Here is a 25,834-nt window from a genome sequence, read left to right as displayed (position 1 = left end):
CGACTTCCTACCTGTCAACTAAATTTTATAGAGATAGGAGTGGAATCCTTTGGCTGCAGTACTTTGGTTGGGATTGCAGTCTCCCTTGCAGTTTGGTTGAACTTCTGCACTTGGCTTTGAACCTGGATGCTCAGGATTTGGCAGTGGCCAGGGATGTGTTTGTGCAGCTGAAGCTAATGTGCCAAATGCACCCGTTTGTGGACATGTCTGATCTGGCCATGGTAATGCATGCTTTAGTTACATCCTACTTGGATTACTGTAATGCACTCTACACGGGGCTGCCTTTGAAAACTTAAGGAACTTCAGCTTGTCCAGAATGCTATGGTCAGACTGTTGATTGGGGCTTGTTACAGGGAACACACAACTCCCTTGTTACAACAATTTCAAATCATAGAATAATAGAGTTGGAAAGGAGCCTATAAGGCTATCGAGTCCAACCCCCTGCTCAATGCAGGAATCCACCTTAAAGAATCCCTGCCTCTTGAATGCCTCTAGTGTGGGAGAGCCCACAACCTCCCTAGGTAAATTGTTCCATTGTCATACTGCTCTAACAGTCAGGAAGTTTTTCCTGGTATCCAGACAGAAGCCAGCTTCCTGTAACTTGAGCCCATTATTCCGTGTCCTCCACTCTGGGATGATAGAGAAGAGATCCTGGCCCTCGTCTATGTGACAACCTTTCAAGTATTTGAAGAGTGCTATCATGTCTCCCCTCAGTCTTCTCTTCTCCAGGCTAAACACGTCCAGTTCTTTCAGTCTCTCCTCATAGGGCTCTGTTCCAGACCCCTGATCATCCTCGTTGCCCTCTCAACACGCTCCAGTTCGCCTGCATCCTTCTTGAAGTGTGGTGTCCAGAACTGGACGCAATACTCAAGATGAGGCCTAACCATGCCAAATAGAGGGGAACCAGTACCTCGTGCGATTTGGAAGCTATACTATTAATGCAGCCCAAAATAGCATTTGCCTTTTTTGCAGCCCCATCACACTGTCGGCTCATATTCAGCTTATGATCTACAACAACTCCCAAGATCCTTCTCGTTTGCAGTATTGCTGAGCCAAGTATCCCCCATCTTTTAACTGTGCATATGGTTTCTTTTTTCCTAGATGTAGAACTTGGCATTTATCCCTATTCAATTTCATTCTGTTGTTTTCAGCCCAGCGCTCCAGCCTATCCAGATCACTTTGCAGTTTGTTTCTGTCTTCCAGGGTATTAGCTATCCCACTCAATTTTGTATCATCAGCAAATTTGATAACTGTTCCCTGTACCACCTCATCCAAATCAATAAAAATGTTGAAGAGCACTGGAACTGAGCTCTGCGGTACCCCACTCATTTATTTATTTATTTATTTATTTATAATATTTATCTACTGCTCCCCATTGAACATTTCGGAGTGGTGTACAAGATAAAATGAAAATAACAGAATAAAACAATTAAAACAAATTTTAAAAGAAGCAAGTATAGTGACTCAAGGCTGGATATTAAGGAAAAGCTTCCTTACTTCCCCTCAGTTTGAGAAGGTACTGTGATAAGCACTCTGAGTCCGATTCTGTAGCCAGCTGTGGATCCACCTAATAGTTGTTCCATCTAGCACACGCAAATGTATGCCAATTTAGAAATAATGACAATTCTAATACAAATGTAGTACACACCACCTGTGCTCAGGTGCCCTGTTCAGTCGGCTGACAGGGTCTTGTTTTGCCCAAGTCCCATGTAAATGAGAACATCTGACCACCCCTATTTCCCTCCCCACGACACCCTGTTCAAAACCCCTAGCAGTGTTACTCCATCTCCAACAATGAGAATCAAACCTGCTTGGCCCGTTGTTTATTCTGTACATTATCTTTGGGTAATTTATTCATTCTCGTGCTCTTCATACTTAAAAGGTTGTCGCACAGAGGAGGGCCAGGATCTCTTCTCGATCCTCCCAGAGTGCAGGACACAGAATAACGGGCTCAAGTTAAAGGAAGCCGGATTCTAGCTGGACATCAGGAAAAGCTTCCTGACTGTTAGAGCAGTACGACAATGGAATCAGTTACCTAGGGAGGTTATGGGCTCTCCCACACTAGAGGCCTTCAAGAGGCAGCTGGACAAGCATCTGTCAGGGATGCTTTAGGGTGGATTCCTGCATTGAGCAGCGGGTTGGACTCGATGGCCTTGTAGGCACCTTCCAACTCTGCTATTCTATGATCTTGTTGAGAGATACGGTAGAATTATTTCAAATCCGATGCGTCGAACGGGAACCTCTGCCGCCCATCTATGGCGAATCCCATCTCCCCAGCCCCGCATATGGCGGGTCTTTAATCGGAACCGGAAATGAGGGTTGCACGAACCGCGACCAGCGTTCTCGACCTCTCTGCGGTATTTGTTGCGTTTATAGAGATAAGTTGCACGCGCGCAGGCGGCTGGGATGCGGTGAGGCTGAGACAAGCCGCCTCAGACGAAGGGATCGCTTCGCCGATTGGCTGCAGCGGGGCCCGAAGCGGAGCGGCGTTTGATTGGCTGCGTCGCGGCCGTGTGGCGCAGAGGCTGCTGGCGGCGGAGGTGGGAGACAAATAAACATGGAGGCCATCTTTCACGAGAGGGTGAGTGAGCGAGCGCCGTTGGCTTCTCTGAAAGGGGCTCCTTGAAGGGGAAGCGGGTGGTTAAAAAGGGGGCGAAGGGAGAGGCTCAGCCTGAGCAAGGAAGCCTGTTGGGGCTCGGCCTGCCCTTCTGTGAAGCAAAGGCGACCGGAGAGGCTTGGAAAGGAGAAGAGTGGGAAGCCTGGCCGCGATGCTCTCTCTCCGTTCCCTGGAAGTTCAGGCGCAATACGAGTGGCCGCCTGGAGAAGTCTTCTCCTGAAGCCCACGTTCATGCATTACATTTATTCCGGCGAGGAGAGGAACAAGAAAGAGTAGGCCTTGTGTTGGGCCAGTTCGGTGGTGGTACTTCATGGGCAAGGCAGGTTAAGCGCAAGGGCTCCTGCTGGCGAGTACAGGGAAACTTCCCTGGTCGTGTGTCTTGTGAGACAGGGTGCTCAGGATCGTGGAAAACAGACTTATTACCTTTATCTTGGAACACTTTTAATGCATTCCCTTGTAACTGCAAGGTACGCGGTACAAAAGGGTACACACACACACACACACACACACCCCCACACCCACACACACCCACACCCCTCTTCCATTTAATGCTGTTGGGGAGTGGAGGGGCTCCTAACCGTGCTGCCAGTGACTACAAAATAGAGAAGTAGGAGTTTAATATAGAGGGCAAGGGTGTATGAGCTGATGGACTTGGCCTTATGCTGGCAAAACTTTTAATCACAGTTTTAGTACTGGCGGTGCTTCTTACTTGAGAACATTCTCCATTTCAAGGAAGTTTATAGAACAGATCGGTGTTGTGCCTTCGTAACAATATGTTTTATATAGCAATCATGAAATTATTTTCCCTGGCTCACTGGTATGATTAATCTTGTGTTATGAACACATACATGCTGTGTGCCTTGCTTCTTCTTACTTTGATGTCATTGCACATAATATGGTCAATTCTGCTACTGGAATTTTTTCTTTTGTTTTCTTTTGTATCAATATAAGCACATAAGAAGAGCTAGGCTGGATCAGAGCAAGCGTCCATCTGTGGCCAACCATGGGAAGCCCACAAATACAACAGCGCGCACGCGCACACACACACACCATGTTCCCCAGCAAGTGGTGTAGATAGGGATACTGCTTTGAATACTGGAGGTAGCATGTAATCATCAGAACTAGTAGGCATTTGGTGCTGTGACCAGAACTGTATAAAGTATTCTAAGTGTTGTCGCAATGTAGTAAGATTTGCTTCCTAGGTAGTCAATTTTTATGGCAGTGTTAATATATCCTGATAATTTCTGCGCTTCACTTCTGGCATAATATAGTTTGATTATTTTCATGGGTATATTCTATTGCTTAGAATTTTTGATTAGAATACTGAATTGATATACCATGTTTCTATCCTGTCCTTTCTCCAATGAACGTAGCATGCTATATATGGGTTATTCCATTAACCCATACAACAGCCTTGTGAGGCAGGTTAGGCTAAAATGTAGGGCCTCTACTATTTATGTACCTGTTGACATAACACAGCAGTCCTTGATGGAGTTGTTCCTTGCTCTGTATAATAGGAGACAGAATTATTGAAAAGAGTCTTGCTGTCTTCTGTCAGACAAATAGCTCTTTCTGTCTAATTCATCTGCATCTGTAGCATTGATAAACTGGCTAGGAAGCTCAAGGAAAGACTCAAGACACTAGAAGAAAAATTCAGAGGTATACCGGAGGTTTTTTCTTTTCTTTTTTGCTCTTCATCTCAGAAGATAAGTAATGTATTATGTTCCATGCATACATTCACTTCCCCATCAATTCAGCCTTAAATACAGTGCTACTGCCATAATTATATAATTGGTATCAGCCTGGTAAATAAAGCCTTAGAAATTATTGCCTTCCATAACATTTGACAAGCCTGCTGTGACTGGCATAGGAGAGGTAGGGGCTGTATTTAGTCCAGTAGATGGGGGCTTTCCTCCTCCACCAGCCTGGTCACTCAACTCCATGGAATTCTTGATAGCCTAGGATTACTCATGCTAGTGAAAGAACGTATTCTCCCTTATGAGCCTGCCCGTGCTTTGAGATCTACTGGAGAAGCCCTTTTTTCAGTCCCACCATCTTCACAGGCGCGCTTGGTGGGAACATGGGAGAGGGCCTTCTGCGTGGCTGCTCCGGCGCTCTGGAACTCTCTTCCCAGGGAAGCTAAGCTGGCTCCCTCCTTGATGGGCTTTCGGAAGCAGGCTAAAACTTTTATTGTTCCAGCAGGCCTTTGGAGAATAGTCTGGCCCTCCATCTATGTTAATGTCTTATAATTTTGTTGTGTATTTTAAATGTTTATGGTTTGGTTCCCCCCCCCCCATGTATGTTTTAAACTTTGTAAGGCTGCCTTGAGGCCCAGCATTGGGCAAAAGGCGGGATACAAATAATAATAATAATAGTAATAATAATAGTAATAATAATAATGATGCTTGAACTTATTATTATTATTATTTATTTATATAGCACCATCAATGTACATGGTGCTGTACAGAGTAAAACAGTACATCGCTATTATGTATTGCCTAATTTGCTGGGAGCTGCGCAGGAAGTGTGTGTGATTGCTAACCTGGTAGCATAACTGAAAAGGTGATTCAGAAAAGCACAGGTGACAGACTGGAAATGGATTTGTGCTGTGGCTTGCAGAACTTGCTGCATTTGATGTGTGATGCATACATTTGCAGTAACTTCAGTTACTGGCTGCCAATATGTTTCCAGGCAAAATATAAAGTGCTGGTTCTTACCTTTAAAGTCCAACATGGTCTAGGTCCAACGTACCTTAGGGAGCATCTTCCCTCCTATGTTCCAGTCCGCCACTTAAAGTCCTCTGAGGGCCAGATTGCTGCTGCTACCAAGATTGGGAGCCACATGTCTTTTCTTTTGCCACCCCTCAGCTGTGGAATGACCTGCTGGTTGAAATGTGCTTGCTGACTTCTTTGAATGTGTTTAAGCAGGCATTAAAGACTATTACTCTGGCAAGCCTTCCCTTTTAAGAATCTTATTGCTAACTTATATATTGTTTTACATTGTATTATTTTACTGATTGTTTTATCTTGTTTAAATTGTTTTTAACATTTATGCTGCCTAGAGTATTTTGTATATAGGTGGGATATAAATTGAACAAATAAATGATATTGCTAAATTCTTTAATAAAAATCTGAGAGGGTTAAAAGTTATTGAAGAAATCAGGAAGGAAGGTGTAGAAATAAGTCTGTACTATGCTTATCCATTTCTTTGATGTAGAGAAGATTTCTTAAATTTTCATAAAGAGTAGAAGCAGTAGTACTCATGAAAAGAGTAGAATTGCTTCTCTGGTTTAAAAACTTGGCATTTCAGCCACAAAATCATGACAAGATCTCATTTTGCTTATTGTAGTGTGTGTTTTTAATTTCTATTTATTAGCAAGAAGGATCCCTGTGTGCCCAACACTGTTTGAATAACTTACTGCAGGGGGAGTATTTCAGTCCTGTAGAGCTGTCTTCTATTGCACAACAACTGGATGAAGAAGAGAGAATAAGGATGGCAGAGGGAGGAGTTTCTAGTGAAGAGTACAGAACATTTTTACAGGTAACAGCCTTTAAAACTGTTCAGATGGCCTCACATTATTCTTGCAACTTGTGTTATATAAATTTACTGCCTGTGCCCTCAACTTAGTAATGTTCCATTTTAGACTGATAAAACTTAATTTTATTTGTCTTCATGTTGTCTATTTAACATTTCTGAACACAAATTATAAAAAATGTGACTGTCTGGGAAACTGGGGGTGAGGGAAAGATTATGCTTCCCACCCTTTTAATTGGGCCCACAAATGGGGAAATGAACCAGCTGTACAACCAGGATGATGAAGGAATGGCTTTAACACATGGCAGCCCCCCCATTTTGGGGTCTCAGATTTGTCTTGGGGCACCAATGGCTTAATCTGCATGCTGGCCCTCATCAGCATACTTTCCTATTAACCAGGATATAATAACATCAGGTGCTACAGTCTTAATTTCCCTGTTGTAAATTCTTTTGTCCTGATCCCAGGACGAAAGAATTGCAGGGGGAGTCTCTGGTATGACTACAAATCTCAGTGTGAGCTGGAATTGCTCCATCCACTTCTGCTTGTGAAATGTGGCTGAAAAGATTTTTTCTTAATTGCTATGTCAATCACTTACTTTCTTGTAGTATGATGTTTATATAAAAAGAGACAGTGGAGTAAGTGTTATGGATTTAGTCCCATACAACTGGATAGAAGCAACAAGCACTGCCTGTTTGCTTTCAACAAACAGGCTTTCAAATGACATTTTGGTGATACTGATCAGTTGAGCTTTGAAGCTGCTCAACTGATTAGTATCACCAAAATGTCATTTGAAAACCCATGACTAGTTTAGTGTAACTAAAACTGCTTATTGACACTGGAATTCAAATACTTAGAACTTCACAATTGCCTTTAGCATCTCTTATGTCACAGAGGAATTTGGTATCCTTGACCTAAACAGTTGACAGTTTTCTCCCTTCTACTGGCCACAAGGTCAAAGCAGATCAACTCCTCACTGCTGGATGACATTTGCAGTCTGAGGCATGAAACTGCTAGTTAGCTGTGCCTGTTACTATTATTTAAATTGGAAAACAATGTTTGTTTTTAAAAATAAGCTTTTATGTAGATCCATAGTTGTGTAATATGTACTGTTCTTAAAGAAAGCATTTTGTTTAAAAGTAGCTGCCTTCTGCACAAATTTGTTTTCTGAAATTGTCAACGTCTTATTTTAAATATAAGAATATTCTCCCCATGCTTTCAGAAATCTTGAAGTCTTATGTATCTTTGGCTGTGTTTGGACAACACAATGATGGGTTAATGGTCAATTCCATGGTTGATTATCGAGGGTGTACCTCTCACATGGCATGGTTATAATCAACTGTGAAGTGGATTAAGGCCAGTGTTGAGTTGACAGTTAGTCAACGGTGCGTTTTGATTGACGCATCCCCCCCTCTCCTTCCCCCTCAGTCCTCCCACTGGTATCCCATCAGCCATTGCAAGTTCTTCCAGCTGGACTAGAGCAGTAGCCACCGCTTTGGTCACTCTTGCCAGGGAACTTGATAGTCGCCAAAAATGACCAAATGTGTGCGACGAAATAGTCAACAGTGCCCAACAGATGACATGATAGCTGCTGGTTGTTCAGATAATCAACTCTGCACAGCGTTGCTTATTTGCATTGGTTATTTCAGCCAAATTACCAACCATGGTGTGAAAAAGTCCTAAAAGATGACACAATAACCCACTGTTGACTATTTAACCCACCGTTGGTTTTCATGTCATCTGAAACCAGTGTTTGGGCAAGTCCTCACATAATGTTTTGCAATCTTAAGGAAAGTACTGCCAAATCTATTCCCTTAACACCTATTGTACATGTTTGTTTATAGTCCTAGAATGGGTTGAGATTTGTTAAGGCTGCAATCCTATACACATTTACCTGAGAGTCAGCTCCAATGAAAAGAATGGTTTTTACTTCTGAAGAGACATGCATCGAATTGTGTTAGTGTATTTTGTTATGGTAAAGTATAAAGAATTGGCATAACTCATCCTTATTTCTAGTAACATGGATTCATAATTTTTTCTCCTCCATCCTTTGTTGAACAGCAGCCTTCTGTAAATATGGATGACAGTGGCTTCTTCTCAATTCAAGTAAGCATTCTACCAGAGTCTCAGTTACTTGAAAAATTAATTGTATACAATTCTCAAATGTTATATATGTTTCAATAAGAGTTGATATATTCACATTTTAGGGCTGTTTAGGAGACATTTGAGGAAACTGGGTATCTTAAAATAGAAGTTTACATTCCAGTAATATACAAGGAACAAATCCATGGTTTATAGGTACATCTTTGGATTGCAACCCTGTAGTTGCAATCCTACAGGTAGTTTGGATGCTTACATTGCACTTATTTACTATGGGATTTAAACAGCCTAACAGTTTTTATATACTCTAGAGATATAGAGGTTTCATTGAAATCAGAAGTCTTCTATGTCTTTTAAGAATTGGGTTTTACACATATTTATCTTCCAAATTGGCAAAAGCTTTAATGCAGTTAATGATTTCTTTATATCTGAATTAAAATAGGCAGTTGTACAACTCCATTTTATTTGGGCATGTAGGAAAATCCCAAGTTGTGTCCTTGGTAAATAACCAGCCCATGGGTTCAAGGCCTTGTACCTAATGAAAATCTTCAGTTTTTCTGTATGGTGCATCCAGAAAGCTGTAAATGAGGTGGGTAGCAATACACTTTATTGGGCATACTTTGGTGTTTCCTGAATCTAATTATGTAAAGCATGGATGAATGTACACACACATATGCACATCAAGGAAACATAGTATTTTATTTGTCTTGTCCCTGTTCTAAGCTGTTTTGTGGGTATACTAGACTGGAAGGTAGGCTGTACAGTTAGTCGGTAATTAGGGCCAAGTAAATATTGAGTAAATAACTAGGGCACAGGTCCCCAGATCCATATACATAAGTTTGTCTGTGTGATCTACACTGTAAGTGTTGCAGGAAACATAAATTTGGAAATAGCAAGACAAGTTTGTATAGTGTAGAGTTGCCTTATATTTCTAACAAATACAGAGTTCTTGAAATTGGAAGACTTTCACTTGCAACTTACAATTCCACTTTGCTGTAAATTGCTTTGCTCTTCTCCTACAGGGAGAAGTGTCTGAGGTGAAGTTGAATTGTCTCTTTAATTTTCCAGCTGCCCTTCTCCTAAACAGCTTTAAGTGATGTTCCCAGAAGTTTGATATTAAAAGTGTGTATCAGACTAAAAATGTAAGATCAAATGTTTGCAACATTGTTCAAAAATGTACAAGAAGTACTTAGAAGCTTAGAACTTTTGGTAGATCGCAATAATTATTCTGGATCTATTTTGCAAATATATCCTTACCTGCGTATCACATTTTTTTTAGTGTTATCTTAGGACAAAGGTAACTGTTACTATAGTGTATTAAACACTTGTGTAGTCATGTATTGAAATGAATTGGGCAAATAGTCTCTTGCCAATATGCAGTTCAGGGAGTGATCCCTTGAAGTTAAAATGAAGCTAAGGTTGTACAGCTGCTTATAACACCAATTCAAGAGTCGTGTGTGCCTTTTGAGGATCTCTTGGTCAAATTGTGTATTTGTTATTCACCCTTAAATGTGTTTTATATGTGGTCTGCTGAACATAGATTCATGAAGGTTTACGTTTGAATTTTCTCACCCCAGTGGTTTCCTTTTAATGAAACTTATACTTTTCCCAGTCCCAGCTTTGTGAAAACAATATATTTGTTTTTATAGTGGCTAAAATGGTTGCATTGCTTAAATTTTATAACTGACTGGTTTGTCTCATGAAAAGTGCTGTTTTTTGACAGGTTATAAGCAATGCCTTGAAAGTTTGGGGTTTAGAACTAATCCTCTTCAACAGCCCAGAGTATCAGAGGCTCGGGATCGACCCTATGTAAGACTTTCTTTTTAGCTCCCTGTTTCCATTTTACAAAAAAATAAAATAAAAAAATAATAATGCAAGAAAGAGACACCCTATCATTTTCCTCAGAGAGTTCCTTTTGAAAATTACTATCTCAAGTTCTGGTTTTATCCCCTCAGCGTTTTCTTTTTCATATTATTGAGGCCTTACATGTCCATTTGTCCTCTGAGCCTTCATGACATCTCAGTATCTGTGGCATCACAGAATGCTGACTTTGAATGGTACGTGGCATCATATCTGCTTTATGACATCACTGTGTGTGTCTGTATATATAAAGCATATATATTCTAAACATATTTCTAAAAGAATATTATTGGAATATTATGAACCATCAAAAGAGATAAATGATCATGTAATCTTAATTGTAACTATATTAGCCAGAATGCTTTAAAAATACAAAAATGGTGATACTAGAGATAGCTCTTATGTTTAATTCAGTGCATACTTTCTGTTTTTCTTCTTTCAGAAATGAAAGATCTTTTATTTGTAACTATAAAGAACACTGGTTTACAGTTCGAAAATTAGGAAAACAGGTGACATTCCCTCTTTTTCCTTGTTTAAAAATTGACTTTGAACTTGGGTTCCAAAAGAATACTGCTTTTGAGGCCAGATACTATCTCACATATTTAAAAGCCTGTAGTTAAATAACATTGTTGCTGTTTACTCGTATTACAAAGTAGTTTTATATAAATGTGCCTAATATCAAAGTAGTTTGATATAAAGGGCATCATACCACCTGTGGGTTTAGTCTGGCAACCAGTGGATGTGCATCCTGGCAACATTTTAGACTATGAGTTACAATCCAACAGGTCTCCATTGAAATACAATAATGTGATATCCAACCCACACATGGGAAGAGCAGGGAAATAATTGTATTATTGATTTTTGAAAAATAGATTAACATTTCAGTGCTCAAGAGGAGCACTGCAATACACAAAGAACGAAATGAAATAAAAGGAAAAAGTTAAAAATAAGTTTGAGCCTTTCGGTAGATGGGATAGCCTTGCTAGTATTTGGCTATTTAAAGACAAAGAAAGCATTAAAATACGATACATTTGGCATGATAAATAGATGTCGTTCATCATCCTTTATGTCGCAGGCTATTATTATTATTATTATTATTATTTATTTAGCACCATCAATGTACATGGTGCTGTACAGATTACACAGTAAATAGCAAGACCCTGCCGCATAGGCTTACAATCTAATAAAGTTGTAGTAAACAGTAAGGAGGGAAAGAGAATGCAAACAGGCACAGGGAAGTGTAAACAGGCACCGGGTAGGGTGAGGCTAACAGTATAGAGTCAGAACAAACTCAATATTTAAAAGCTATAGGGAAAAGAAAAGTTTTTAGCTGAGTTTTAAAAGCTGTGATTGAGTTGGTAGTTCTCCAGTGTTCTGGAAGAGCATTCCAGGCGTAAGGGGCAGCAGAAGAAAAAGGACGAAGCCGAGTAAGGGAAGTGGAGGTCCTTGGGCAGGCGAGAAGCATGGCATCAGAGGAGCGGAGAGCACGAGCGGGGCAATAGTGTGAGATGAGAGAGGAGAGATAGGCAGGAGCTAGAATGTGAAAAGCTTTGAAGCTATGTTAAATGAATGTCTCTGCCATTTGTGCAACTACATTCTACAAGGCAGTTATAGTCATAATGGATTCTCTAACTTGGGGAACATTTGCTTTCTCTTGCGTAAAAATTAGTGCAACTTGAGTGTTTAGGAAATGCAGTATTTCTGCAATGGAAGATGTCTCTACCACCTTCAATAAATGTAGACAAACTACACATGTGTTTATTTATACCCCTATCCTGCTTTTCATACAAAAGTTGTTTTCCAAAGCAATAAAAATCAAGAACAAAATCCAATGCAGTTCTAGTGACAGGCACTGTGTATAAACAAATTAATGAGACACAGTCCTGTCAGATTTCCAAATTAAAAAGACAGGGTGCACTTTGGAAGGAGAGGGGAAATGGAAAGGAGGGGAGATCTGTTTGACAATGACAGAACAGTTCTTCTGAGGTCTAGCTCAGCAGCTAAATCTTTGACACAACCAAAATGTGAGAACCTAAGGTGAACTAAATGAGGTAGGGGAGTATGGATTAAGTGCTAAAATAAATAGCAGTACAGGAGAAACAGCCATACAAAGACTGAAGCATAAATTATTGATTTAATTACATGTTAACTACCTTTATTTGAAACCTGTTTTTAAAATTACAGTGGTTCAACTTGAACTCTCTCTTGACGGGTCCCGAACTAATATCAGATACTTACCTTGCACTTTTCTTGGCCCAGTTACAACAGGAAGGTAATGCTGTCTTTCAGATACTTAACTCTGTTACTTGAAAGCAAGAGAGTAATGACAAGTGTTAACATTCATACAAGAAGCCTGTCTTCCTCGATTTTCATGAATAAAACAATGAAATCACTAAATATAGTAGTTATAATGTGGGAAGGGGGGGACAGAATTGCACAATGCAAGCAAATGCCTGTTTTTTTTATTCTTAACATTAACACCCCACCTCTTCTCATATCTATTGATAGGTTATTATCTCTCAGATTTTGTCCATATGCGTCTTTTTTTCCTTAGGCTATTCAATATTTGTCGTAAAGGGTGACCTGCCAGATTGTGAGGCTGATCAGTTACTGCAAATGATTCGGGTTCAGCAGATGCAGCGGCCAAAATTGATTGGGGAAGAGGCACTGCAATCAAAAGATCAGAGGTAAGGTAAATAAAAACTTGTATTTTATTAAGTGTTGAGTGTTGATCTTGAGTATTTTTGAATCCCATATGCAAGCGAGGAAGTAATATAGGAGCTAACAACTGTGTTTTACAGAGTGTAGTTTTACAGAGGCAGTTTTGAAACGTCTTTCTCTCTCTGCCTTCCATTTGCTTTCATTTTGTCAGCACCACTTTTTTATGTAGGCTAGAGATATGGTCCTCAATTTCCTTTCGCCCCATTGTCCTAATGTGCTTTTCCACCACTAGGTGTAAGTTGTGAACACCTTTATTGAAGAGCATCCTTCTCTCTAAAGAGTACATGATTCATCCCAACTCCATTCTGCAGCTTTAACGAGTACAAGCATTTCTATCTCTACCACCTGTTTTACACCTCATAACAGTGATACATTGGCCCTGTTGGGCAATGTAAACTTTGTTAGGATGTGTGAGATATTTAATTCCATTACCATGGTGGAAATTGGGTTAGACAATGAATCAAGGCGCAAGGCAGTTAAGTGGCTGTGAGACTACACTGCGTAACTCGGGGAGAGGAAAATCTCACTCTCCTAAAATTCTCAAGGTGAATTTCCTGTCATCCTCTCTCAATTGTTATTTTCCTGCGAAGAGCTGAGAATTTTGATTTGAAAGGATGCTTAGAATTCTCCAGTACAAAGTGGTATTAGTAGCAATCTCAAATTCTTAATGTTGTTTTGTTCTCTTGTTATTGCTGTAAGGTGCTTTTGACAAATAAATGCATTGGGTTTTTCTTTTAAAATATTTTTTATATTTTATTTTGTATTCGTATTTTTAAATTGTTGGTTGCTTTTATGCTCTTCATGGTTTTAATTTTTGTGAACTGCCCAGAGAGCTTCATCTATTGGGCGGTATAAAAATTTAATAAATAAATAAATAAAACTTTAAAAAGTTGTAGAAAGATTTTCCCATTGTTTTCAAAATATCATTTTTTTAAAAATATAAAGTTTTACATTCGAATAAAAATATCTGTGTCTTTGTAATCTCTCCAGGGTACAAAAACCAGACGTCGAACAAGCAGTAGATGTTAATCATCCATTTGATAGTACAGGCATGTTAGATGAAGACGAAGAAAATTTCCAAAAAGCACTTGCTCTCAGCAGACAGGAAATTGATATGGAGGATGAAGAAGCTGATCTCCGTAGGGCCATTCAACTAAGTATGCAAGGTAAAATGCTCTTTTCTTTATTTAAAACATTTGTATGCCACCCTTCATCGAATAAGATTTCAGCGTAGTAAATAACATATGGAAATCACAGTACAATAAAATAATATCCTGAACATAATTAACACTAGATAAAAATAATTTTTTTTAAAGTTTGGGGGAAATAACAGTCTTAACCTGACAATGAAATACTAAAAAATAAGCACCTCCTTAGAAAGGGTATTTCAAAGTCAGAGTGCTACTACCACTGAAAAAGCCCTCTCCTTTGTAACTTCTACTGAGGAAGGCACTTGGAGCAAGGTCTAAGCAGAAGATCTTAAGATATGGGCAGGCTGGTATGGGAAGAGGTACTTCTTCAGATATTTTGGTCCCAAGCCATTTACGGCTTGAAAAATAATTACCAGCTACTTGAATTGAGCCTGAAAGCGAATAGGCAACCAGTACAATTTTTTGAAAATGGAGTGATATGAACAAACATGCTTGTAGTGGTTAAAATTCTTGACAGCCAAATTCTGCGCTAATTGAAGCTACCAAGTCCTCTTCAAGGGCAGCTCTACGAATAATGCATTATAGCAATTAACTGGAAGGTTACCAGAGCTTGATTCACTGTGGCTAAAACTAAAAATGTATACATGTAACTTAGTCCTGTTGGAATGCTTATTATTCAGATCTTCATATGGTGCAGACATGCAGATACCTAGTCTTTCTAGATGACTAACTATCAATGTGGTTATTTAAAGTATTTACTAGAAACTTGAGAACCTCCAGTTTCCTTTGAAGTTTTCATCCTGCAGTGTATTATACATGGGGCAGTCTTTTTATTCTCCAAAGCTTTGAATGTTTGGTTGATGGCTGCTGCTTTTATTCATTTGTTTTCTCTGATTTTTATAGTTCTCTGCATTGCTGCTGTTCAATTATTTAATTGAGTTTTTATCATTTTATAAGGAATTTGGAGTATAAACCATTTTGGATAATCTAACACAAAAGTAGTAAGTAAATATCTTCCTGAATTTAACCTAGTCTTTCCTGGTAATGGTGCATGTGTATGTTTCAATTTTAGGAGGCCATCGAAGTAGTCTTTTAGATTGCGCACAGAACATTCCACACTCATCGGCAACAAATCAATCTGAATCTCTTACATCAGAAGAATTGCGACGGAGAAGACAAGCCTATTTTGAAAAGTAATGTAGATTGTGTACAGCGGGCTTTGATAGCCAGTCCTAGAAGCATTTCACTAATTGGGCATCATATTAACTAATGCCATTATTTAACTGGTATCTTTAATGCCTGTACCTCAAGGTGTGTATTCCCCGCACACTTTATTTTGAAGCAAAATTGTAATTTGCCACAACAGCAGCAAAATTGGTGATGGGAGAGAGGGAATACGCAGGCCATGTGTTGTCTGCCCCTGCTTTATATAATTAAAATTAGAGCTGTCTGGAATCCTCTTTTTTTTAAAAAAAAAAAACTACTCTTAACTGGTTGATTCTTTTAGACAACAACAGTTGCATCAGCAAGTTCAGAATCCAGAATTCCATGACGCACCAGCTACAAGTTCAAATGCACTAGTCACTGATCCAGGTACTTTCCCCAGCCACGTTACAATACATTGCAATTCTACCCAGAATTTTCTTCTTCTCCACTTCTGATAATGAAGCAAGGGTCGCTCTAACTTTCCATAATAATCCGTTTCAGTTATTTTATACCTTTCTGATTTGGAAAGATTTGGTATAGCCTTGTTTACTGTAGCAGTTGAAAGTATGGTATGAAGTGTGTTCTTTGTCAGAATGGTGTGAATCCTGCTCATTGCTTCTAACCCTCATTTCACTCAAGAGACAGTCTAGCAATGGCACTCAAAAGTGATCTTTAGTTGTAGGTGCAGCCATAAACATGTGTGCTAGCTGAAAATGTGCCTCCCCCGTCAACAGTTCCTTATCAGAATCTTCCCTTTCCTTCTTGTATATGTAGTGATGTGTGAAGAGGAAGGTCTGCAATCATAGACAGTAATGAGGGACCACTTGCCTCCTACATTGTTGTTTTTCCCAGGACAAGTGTGTCACCCCATCTATGGTTTTCCTGCTCATTCTTACTATATCTCCTCTGTCTTTTTGCAGCAATCTTCTGTCAATCCTGCTACCTTACTCATTTCTGTTCCTTATTGTCTCCACCCCATCCACTCCCATTTCTGCCTCCATGTGACACTGATTTCATAGAAGAAACTGCACCAGTTGCTGGGGAACATGGGTGGGAGGGTGCTGTTGCACCATGTCCTGCTTGTTCATCCCTGGCGGATGGCTGGTTGGCCACTGTGTGAACAGAGTGCTGTACTAGATGGACCCTTGGTCTGATCCAGCATGGCTCTTCTTATAACTATAATGCAGAGCACTGTTTTTCAAAGCCTAATTTCTTGGCATTCTGCGTATTGTGTTTGAGTCAAATTCAGGCCTGTCTTGTCTACTCATTATATATTCTAATAGTAATCTATTACTAATAGTCTAATAGTAATCTATTACTAATAGTAATCTATTACTAATCTATTAATCAGCACCATGTACATTGATGGTGCTATATAAATAAATAACAATAATAATAATAATGCTAATGCCCACAATTGGGTGCATGCTAAAAATAAAATAAAACTCGCAACAGCTACTACAATTCAAGTATTAATTTTATTTGGTAAGAGATATAAAGGGTTTAAAGAAGAAGAAAGGAAGGTGTGACATTCATTGGCCAGTTTGGATAATGGTTCAAAGCTTCGTAAATCATAGTTTATGTTTATAGTTTATGTTCCAGGTTTATTAACTCACATTAAGCCAGAGTTCCCTGAATCAGACGTAACAGGGAACTCTAGCTTAATACAAACCCATTATCTTTGCGTCAAAGTCAGCTGGTGTCGAGAGGAGGGTGGAGGGTCTAGGAAGCTTGGCCCCAGTGCTCATTCCTGACTTCCATAGTTTATGAAGCCTTGAATGATGATCTGAACTAGGCCATTTTCTCCATTTTATAGCAGTATTCCAGGACCTAATGCATTTTCTTTTCTGCCAGGAGGTGATATGAGTGAAGATGATATGCTTCAAGCAGCCATGAATATGTCCTTGGAAACTGTTAGAAACACCTTGAACACAGAACAAAAGAAATGACAAAAATACCTATTTTTATCTAAACACTAAATCCTGTATTAATCCTGTGCAGGTGGTATAAAGGTAGGGTTCATTTCACTGATGTACCAAAGCAGGATATAGCCCTAGGACTGAGGATCGGAATTAAAAGGCAATCTGCATATAACATGAATAAAATATTATCACAAAGGTTTTAGCTTTGACCACACGACTAGTTCTAATCAGGTTGGTAGAGATGCCATGCATCAGCAAAGGGGTATCAGCATGTTGTAAAATCTCATCCAGCATTTTCCTGACCCATAGATGATCACGATGAGTTTGTGATGATCTGCAGATAATTGTACGGGCAGCCCTGTTCAGGTGTAATGGCATGCTCTTGTGGGATTCTTGCTTCAAGGCAAGGTCAGCCTGCCATGCCCAGGTAGACAATAACCTCTCAGAAATAATCCTGAGGCCATTCTATTGGAATCATACTAGCCACTTTTGTGTGACATCTGAAATTTCATAAATTCACATGTGTGCTTAAGGGCATTCCAAGCACCTCTTCTGTATTCTGAATAGCTTAGACTGAATAAATATAATTTGCCTTTCACTTCTCCAAAAGTATTTCAGTTACATTGTAAATAAACAGAATATTGACAAGTACTTTCTGTCCTTTTCAACATGAAAACATTTAATGGGTGAAATCATTAAAAAATATTTTACCATTATACGTAAAAACACAAAAAGGAATCTGTTAAAGTTCTGGAATGAATTAATCACATCTTTACTATTTTAGGACTGCAAGAGATATGCAAACCAAGAAGCTCATCTTGGTGCTTATTTAAAGACTACTTTTTAAAACCATAATGCCAGAGTTTTCCTTCTTTCAGAGGAGGCAGAAAGGAAATTATTTCTTAGGAAAACTCTCTTTACTAAATTTTAGGCACTCCTGGCCTCGATGCACTGTTCTAGCACAAGCACTCAATGATCACTTAGAAGTTGGTTGGATAACTGAAATGGTGGGGTATATTTGATAAACAGTTACCTTAAATCCTATTCTGTTGTATGGAAATTAATCCTTTGCTTTATATTTTCTCTTCGTTCCTGCATTTTTACAAGTATTAAAGACAACTGGATGGGCATAAGAAAGCTGCCTTATACTGAGACAGGTATTGGTCCATTTAGTCCAGTATTGTCTGCTCTGTCTGGCAGTGGTTCTCCATGATCTCAAGCAGGGGTCTTTTCCAGCCCTGCTACCTGAGTTCCTTTTAACTGGAGATGTCTGGGATTAAACCTGGGACTTTCTGCATGCAAAGCATGTGCTCTAATTTCTGAGCTATGGTCCAGACTGTTTTAAGAGTAAGGAAGGAAACATTATGATGCCATGACTTCAGTGCCACATCATTAATGTGCATACCTGCTATCTGAAATGAACCCTGCATGGTTACCTATGTGCTAAGAATGGTTATTCATAAATGAATGTGTGTGGATGTGTATTCTATCAGATGTTAATGAATGTCTTATGCCTGTAAGAATTGTGCAGCTTTTCATGAATGGCCTTCGTTCATGCACCTTACAGATTTTTCTGTCATTGTTTCTCTTACTGAGGAAAATTGGGAAGCAAGTTTTGTGAGCTAATTTTATTCTGTTAGTTGAATTACACATTTGATATACAAGGTTACTACAATAGGATGACCAAATGTGGCATTCTATGTTACAAAAATGTTTTGTTTTATAAATAATGCTTTAAGCATACATTCTGTTTACATATACATCTTATGGCTATGGTTTGGGATGTTTACAGTGTTCAAACTGTATTTTGCTTAAACCATAGGCATTCGCCAGACACACCAAGAATAATCTTGCAAAACCTGTATGTTTTTGCTAATTGTTCCCAAATTATTATATTGCACCATATTGATGTGTCATCCCTAGCTACTGAATGATAAAGAACTGTATGCAAATATGTGGTACGACAAAGAAGCATACAGTATAAAGAAGAATACTTGGATTTTGATGACATTTGTTTACAATAATGTTATTTAGATGGCTTGAATAGATATAGATGCCAAATCCCACTTGCCTTACTTGCATGCTTCATGTTTTGTTGATCTATGTAAAACCATTGCATAAGTACAGGCAATGTGATTTGGCCCTGAGAATGAGCATAACTTTTAAAAATGCAGCTAGCTTTACCATTTCCATATACTTAAGGCAGCACTGTTTGACCCTACACAATTTAGGGCACAATCCTATGCATATTTAGACAGAAGAAAGTCCCACAACTCCCAGCATTGGGTGGTTTTTTTCAGTCTAAACATGCAAAGGATTGCAGACTTGCTTAATTTCTTAACAGCAGGAAATTAGTTTGCCAAATTCAATGCTCAGTGTTCTTAAAATGTCTGCAGCATTAGTTACATAAAGCTATCTGCATTGGTTTTATTTTAATTTTGTTGCTTTTAAGCTATTACTTGAAAATATGCGAAGGGATTCATATTAAGCATGAGATGAAATCATACCAGTCTGTAAAAAACATAATTTTATTTTTTCTTTGTACTTTTTCAATAAATGGTGTTCTTCTGGACAAGATGAATCTGGATGAATTTAGACCCATTTCCTTCAAAGATATTTTGTACTCGGGTTCAGATGCCCAAGTACAAAACATGTCAATTATGAAAGGTGCACACAGTTTCAGAAATTACCTTTCCACTTAAAATATCCCAAAGTGGAAAAGATGGAGTTCTGTTTTTATGTACCTTCGAATCAAATTGTGATTAAAATATAAATGCACTTTGCAGAATCAATGCAATACATGTATCTTTGGGAACCTTTACTTTCAAATGCGAGATTTCTTTATACGGAGACAGAGTTGTAAAAACTAGCTTTAAAATGCTTTTGAGAGTCATGTAATTACAGGCCTTCACTTTGATAGGGCTCAATCACCACAACACCCGATTTCCCCAAGAAGAGGGTTGAGTTAATGGAAAGCCTCGAGGACTGTACATCTTCAGTTCTGCATCTTATATAAATTGTTTTCCATGGTTATTTTTACTTCAGATTAAGAACTGTTTTCTAATAATGTCTGTTAAAACCACATGAAGTATGGGAAGCACTATATTTGTCATCTGTTCACTGTGCAGTTTGCAGTTAAACTTTGAAGAATGCAGGATCCAGTTCTGGCATGAAGAATGGAATGGAACTTAGATTTTATTGCTAATGGTTTTGTTTGTTTTATATAAAAAAGCACCCTCCAATATTAGAATTATGTCAGTAATGTATGTGGAGCACAATTATTATCTTTCTGTGCTGAAGGAAAAGCTATCATTTGGGGGAAGGTTCACGTAGTCTTCAGCTCAATGATAGCGACCCGGTTTGCGCTGTGCAGCTCGATGTGTGTTATTTAACTTATGATAAGCTGTGAGGCCCACAAGCACAACTTAATATATCCAACCAAGGTTCTAGGGTTATTCGAGGGTTGTTTAATCCATGCTAACCAGATTCACACAACAGAAAAACCTACAAACGGGTTGGATGTGCAAAATGGTGGCTACATGCACTGTGGGTTAAATGTGTGTGTCTCCTAGACAACCCTATTGAAAACAGTGCTGTTTGAGATTAGAGACAACTGATAGTTCCGGTTGGAAGAACCTAGATGCTGATACAACAAATGAGCAAAATCTTAAATTAACATGACCTGAATGAGTCCACAACATGTTGGAGTGTAATAAGCTTTGTTAGACTTGTTTGTGAATCAGTTGAGTACCAGTCTTCCAAAGCTCAAATATTTGGTCCTGTTGTCTTTGATTCTGGCAATAAATTTTAAACTGACCTGGTTCGCATGTAACAACGAATTGTGGGTTGGTTAACATGTGAACCCATAGCACTGGGTTGCTTAAGGGCTAAATAACCCAGAGGTTAACCCAAGGTTTGCTTTTGGGTTAATGTGAAACAACTCAGTGCTCCAGGCTCACATGTCAACAACCTATGACCCAGATGATCATAGGTTGATTTTAAAAAGTGATGAGTACACAGGAGGCAGCACACACTAACATGAAAGAGAACACACTAACATGCCTTCTGATTTGGCATATTGCTCTTAGTAATATGGCTTTCATTCCTGGAAAGTGAAAATTTAATAATGCTTGGAAAGATTTCTTTCCATGAGGAAAAGAATGAACAAAAAGTGATATGCTCAGGGTCTGGGCCTTTACAGTAACTGAAAAAAATTGTCTACTGACATTACTGTCTTAAGGGGAAAGAATAAAATATGCTTCCAACTACACTTCTGCTTAAAGATGTTAAAACATTTCTTTTGAAGGATATTGTTTAACAAAGATATAAACACACTGAAAGAGTTGCACATCAGATACATAAAATCCATCTTGACTTGGGACCTCTTTACAACTTTAATAATATAACTGGACTATATTAATTTGGCTTCCAGGCTTTATATATGGTATGAATGGATACTATCAAGATAGGGTAAAGATTAGCAAGAGCTGAATTTGCAGCAAGTACCTTGGAAAGTCTGCAGAAATTGCAGAGCTGTGGATTGAAGTTCAGGTATAAATCCTATTTATTTCAGTAGGCTTACTCCCATGTAAGTCTGTATAGGCTTGCAACCTTAAAAGTATACTGATAATAGAATAGATAATGGAATACTCCCCATGTACCGAACAGTAACAGTCTAATAGCAGATACATATTGGTCTTCCATACTTACTATATGATTATGTTTTCAAACTGATGGTGAAACCCAAAGAGAACCTGCAGATTTAGGACACCCGAGCAGATTACTAATAATTTTGATGTTTTAACACAAAATAATTGATGGAAATTCGGATACCTTCATATAAAATCCTGCTTTTTCTCACAGAGTATCTGCTTAAAGCACTGCACTCTGGCGACAATGTGAATTCAACTCACGGATTTTGTGCTGATACGTGCCATCCTGTGTGCATGGATGCCACCTGAAGGAGATAGATATAGATATATTAGCAGATGCATAAAATACATTCTGATTTGGCTAAGCTGAGGGGGAGAGAGATGGGGACGCTAAAAAGGTTAGGTCAGTACCGGTAATCAAACTAATTTGTCTCAAAAACAGTGGATTTTTTAAAAAGCCATAATAAAGCTATAAGATTGGGGGGTTGGGAGGGCGAAGCTATCTGTTTCATGGATAAACTACACTACTGAATTACGTGAGGCTTACTTCCAAAGTAGAAGCAGTCCTATGCAATCCTGGCACGCGGAGAGTTGTAGGACTTTTGTCCTGTCTGAATATGCGTAGGATTAAGTCCTTAGAAGCATAGGAGCGGGCAACAATCCCGATACACCTACTTACTTGGGAGTATGTCCCACTCAACAGCAGGGCTTACTTCCAATCAAACGTGCCGAGGTCCGGGTCCCTCGCCTTCTCCCACTCCTCACGCTACGGGAAGGGGGGAAGGCTGCTTCCTCGTTGGCCTCTCTCGCCCGCCTCAGGTTGGGCCGGGCACAACCGTTCCAGCCGCCGGTATCCCGTCTTGCCTTGTTGGCTGCGACACGTCCCTGAGCGGCCACAGGGGCGCTCTAGCCGCTCGCGCTCTATGATGACCTGGAAGGTGTCATGGCGGCCGTCGAGGTGGCAGCCTGAGCTAGAGGGCCGACAGCTAACTGAGGAGACCGGCCGGGAGGGCGCTATGGCAGGGCTCTAGCTCTAAGAACGGCCCAGCGGTTGGCTTCTCTTCTGTAGACTGCTCAGCTGAGGGACGAACCCGGCTTGGGCAGGGGAAGCGGCGCTGGGGAGACCCGGTGACTGCTGCTGGTACTACTGCCGCCGCTCTGACACTCCTTCCTCTGGGCGGGTGGGCCCTGCTGAGCGGCAGCAAGGATGGCGTCGTGGCTGGGGGGCCTGGGGGCGGGGCTCGGCCAATCCCTGGTGGGCCAGGTCGGGGGCAGCCTGTCGACCTTGACGGGGCAGATCTCCAGCTTCACCAAGGATATGCTGTTGGAAGGCACGGAGGAGGTGGGAGGTAAGGAAAGGGGATGTTGCCGTGGGGTGGGGGCAGACACGGTGGTAACAGGCGAGGGGTCTTCAATGCGGAGGAGACGAGGAAGGGATGCCATCAAAAGTTTCCAGAGGGAGGGAATAGTTTTCAAAGCAGGGCGTCCTCAAATTAGGATACATGGGGATAGTCCATAAATATGACAGGTATGTTGCAGGTGGAAAGGTGAGAAGGAGGGGAAGGATGACGTGAGATTTCCCATCTGGTAGAGACAAGGTGGGGTTCCAGACTAAAAGCTACGGAAAAAGAGGGAGTGGGAATTGTTATTTTATTTCTTGTTTAAACTTTTCTGTCTTCTTAAAAAAAAATACCCATAAGGCTGCATACTGAGCACAAAGGTTAATACAAAAAGTATCATTAAAAAGGAAAACATTAAAATGGCACTTAAAAGAGCAGTATCGGTATAGCGGTCAAGGATCAAATTTCATAAAACAGTGAAAAATGTAATTCTTAGCTGCTGGCCAAAAGCAGCAATGCGACCTAGTGAACTTCTTTTGGCAAAACGTTCTACTGTTTGTCTTGTCACCACCACAGAAAAAACCTCATACTTCAGGCAGTGGGGACCTTGGTAGGCTCTTACAAAGGTTGAGCAGTTTCATAAGAGTACAGGTGATCCTTAAGATATTCTGATCCCAGAATATTCGGGGTTTAAAGTGTTAAAACCAGACTTTGAATTGAGCTCAGAAACAAATTGATATCACTTGCATCTGATAAGAGTATCAACAGTATATGCTCATATTTCCAGCATTTTGAACTAAGTTATGGATAGTTCCCTTGCACTAAGCATGCCACATGGAGCAAGAAGAGAGCTGTAAAGTTGTAACATATGGAAGGAATCTGGTCTCATTCAAAATTGCAGATGACACAAAGTTAGGTGGGATAGCTAAATACCCTGGAAGACAAACAAACTTCAAAGTGATCTTGATAGGCTAGAGAATGAAATTTAACAGAGATAAATGCCAAGATCTACATCTAGGAAAAAGAAACCAAATGCACAGTTACAAGATAGGGGATACTTGGCTCAGCAATATTACAAGCAAGAAGGATCTTTAAATTGTTGTAGATCACAAACTGAATATGAGCCAACAGTGTGATGTGCTGCAAAAAAGGTAGATGCTATTTTGGGCTGCATTAAAAGAAGTATAGCTTCCAGATCGTGCAAGATATTGGTTTTCCTCTATTCCGCGCTGGTTATGCCTCATCTTGAGTAGTATTATTATTATTATTATTTATTTATATAGCACCATCGATGTACATGGTGCTGTACAGATAACACAGTAAATAGCAAGACCCTGCCGCATAGGCTTACAATCTAATAAAGTTGTAGTAAACAATAAGAAGGGAAGGAGAATGCAAACAGGCACAGGGAAGTGTAAACAGGCACCGGGAAGGGTGAAGCTAACAGTATAGAGTCAGAACAAACTCAAAGTTTAAAAGCTATAGGGAAAAGAAAAGTTTTTAGCTGTGTTTTAAAAGCTGTGATTGAGTTGGTAGTTCTCAGGTGTTCTGGAAGAGCATTCCAGGCATGAGGGGCAGCAGAGGAAAATGGACGAAGCCGAGCAAGGGAAGTAGAGACCCTTGGGCAGGCAAGAAGCATGGCATCAGAGGAGCGAAGAGCACGAGCAGGGCAATAGTGTGAGATGAGAGAGGAGAGATAGGCAGGAGCTAGACCGTGAAAAGCTTTGAAGGTCAACAGGAGAAGTTTATATTGGATTCTGGAATGAATTGGGAGCCAATGAAGAGATTTCAGAAGCGGAGTGACATGGTCAGAGCGGCGGGCCAGGAAGATGATCTTAGCAGCAGAGTGGTGGACAGAGACCAGCGGACTGATGTGAGATGAGGGGAGGCCAGAGAGGAGGAGGTTGCAGTAGTCCAACCGAGAGATAACCAGTGCGTGAACGAGAGTCTTGGCAGAAGAGACAGACAAAAATGGTCGAATCCTGGCAATATTATATAGGAAGAAACGACAAGATTTAGCTACTGCCTCGATATGAGGAATAAAGGAGAGCGAGGAATCAAATATAAAGCCAAGGCTACGAGTTTCCTTGACCGGAGTAAGCGTGACATCGTTGACAGTAAGAGAGAATGAGAGATGAGGAGAAGGTTTAGGAGGAAAAACAAGCAGTTCAGTTTTTGCCATATTGAGTTTCAAACGGCGATGAAGCAGCCAGGCTGAGATATCTGAAAGACATGCTGAGATACGATCGTGGACATCAGGAGAAAGTTCCGGAGATGAGAGGTATAGTTGTGTGTCATCGGCATACAGGTGATATTGGAGGCCATGAGATTGAATAAGTTTACCCAAGGGCAGCATGTATAGAGAAAACAGCAGCGGGCCAAGTACCGAGCCTTGCGGAACCCCTACTGAAAGGAGAAAGGAGGAGGACGAGCTGCCGTTAGCCGACACGCTGAAAGAGCGACCCTCTAGATAGGAGGCGAACCAGTTATAGACAGAGCCACAGAGTCCAAGGTCATGGAGGGAATCTAAGAGAAGATCGTGATCAACCGTGTCAAAGGCTGCAGTTAGATCAAGGAGAATAAGGACGGAATAATGGCCCAGTACTGGGCACCGCACTTCAAGGATGCAGACAAGCTGGAGAGGGTTCAGAGGGCAACAAGGGTCTGGAAACCGAGCCCTATGAGGAGAGATTGAAAGAACTGGGCATGTTTAGCCCTGGGAAGGGAAGACTG

At 40.1% G+C, this 25,834-nt stretch overlaps 2 protein-coding genes and 1 long non-coding RNA gene across 5 annotated transcripts in view; 2 read left to right on the top strand and 1 right to left on the bottom strand.

Annotated features, from left to right (window-relative positions):
* The first annotated feature begins 2,525 nt into the window (after nt 1-2,525).
* ATXN3 (ataxin 3) lies at nt 2,526-19,694 on the top strand. Of its 3 annotated transcripts, none has more exons than XM_063117972.1 (11): nt 2,526-2,581; nt 5,993-6,157; nt 8,214-8,255; nt 9,973-10,058; nt 10,552-10,618; nt 12,294-12,381; nt 12,664-12,796; nt 13,821-13,996; nt 15,054-15,174; nt 15,489-15,574; nt 17,042-19,694. In XM_063117972.1, exons 1-11 carry the CDS (start codon nt 2,558-2,560, stop codon nt 17,134-17,136), a joined length of 1,083 nt encoding a protein of 360 aa, XP_062974042.1. In that variant the 5' UTR covers nt 2,526-2,557; the 3' UTR covers nt 17,137-19,694. The 3 variants fall into 3 exon arrangements, with proteins under 3 accessions (XP_062974042.1, XP_062974041.1, XP_062974043.1); XM_063117971.1 differs by having other exon boundaries at nt 8,211-8,255; XM_063117973.1 differs by lacking the exons at nt 15,054-15,174; nt 15,489-15,574; nt 17,042-19,694 and having other exon boundaries at nt 8,211-8,255; nt 12,664-12,801; nt 13,821-13,908.
* On the bottom strand, nt 16,647-22,606 carry LOC134393079 (uncharacterized). Its single transcript, XR_010025079.1, has 3 exons — nt 22,441-22,606; nt 22,023-22,066; nt 16,647-17,111 (listed from the first exon to the last, which is right to left on the bottom strand). It is a non-coding gene; the product is annotated as an uncharacterized LOC134393079 (long non-coding RNA).
* A 92-nt stretch (nt 22,607-22,698) lies between these two features.
* Nucleotides 22,699-25,834, top strand: part of TRIP11 (thyroid hormone receptor interactor 11) — a 61,501-nt gene continuing 58,365 nt past the window's right edge. Inside the window, exon 1 of the mRNA XM_063117970.1 lies at nt 22,699-23,110. Coding sequence (XP_062974040.1) covers nt 22,969-23,110 — 142 coding nt within the window. The 5' untranslated portion in view covers nt 22,699-22,968. The remainder of the gene's footprint in view (nt 23,111-25,834) is intronic.

This window comes from Elgaria multicarinata, chromosome 2, assembly GCF_023053635.1.
Source record: "Elgaria multicarinata webbii isolate HBS135686 ecotype San Diego chromosome 2, rElgMul1.1.pri, whole genome shotgun sequence".
In the NCBI taxonomy this organism is placed as follows: Eukaryota; Metazoa; Chordata; class Lepidosauria; order Squamata; family Anguidae; genus Elgaria; species Elgaria multicarinata.
This window is presented reverse-complemented; position numbering and strand designations above follow the sequence as displayed.

Excerpts from the sequence above, each read along its gene's own strand:
- ATXN3 (XM_063117971.1), top strand. The coding sequence starts at position 2,558 with ATGGAGGCCATCTTTCACGAGAGG. Across the intron at positions 13,997-15,053 it reads CATTCAACTAAGTATGCAAG|GAGGCCATCGAAGTAGTCTT; the intron begins GTAAAATGCTCT and ends TTTCAATTTTAG. Across the intron at positions 15,575-17,041 it reads TGCACTAGTCACTGATCCAG|GAGGTGATATGAGTGAAGAT; the intron begins GTACTTTCCCCA and ends CTTTTCTGCCAG.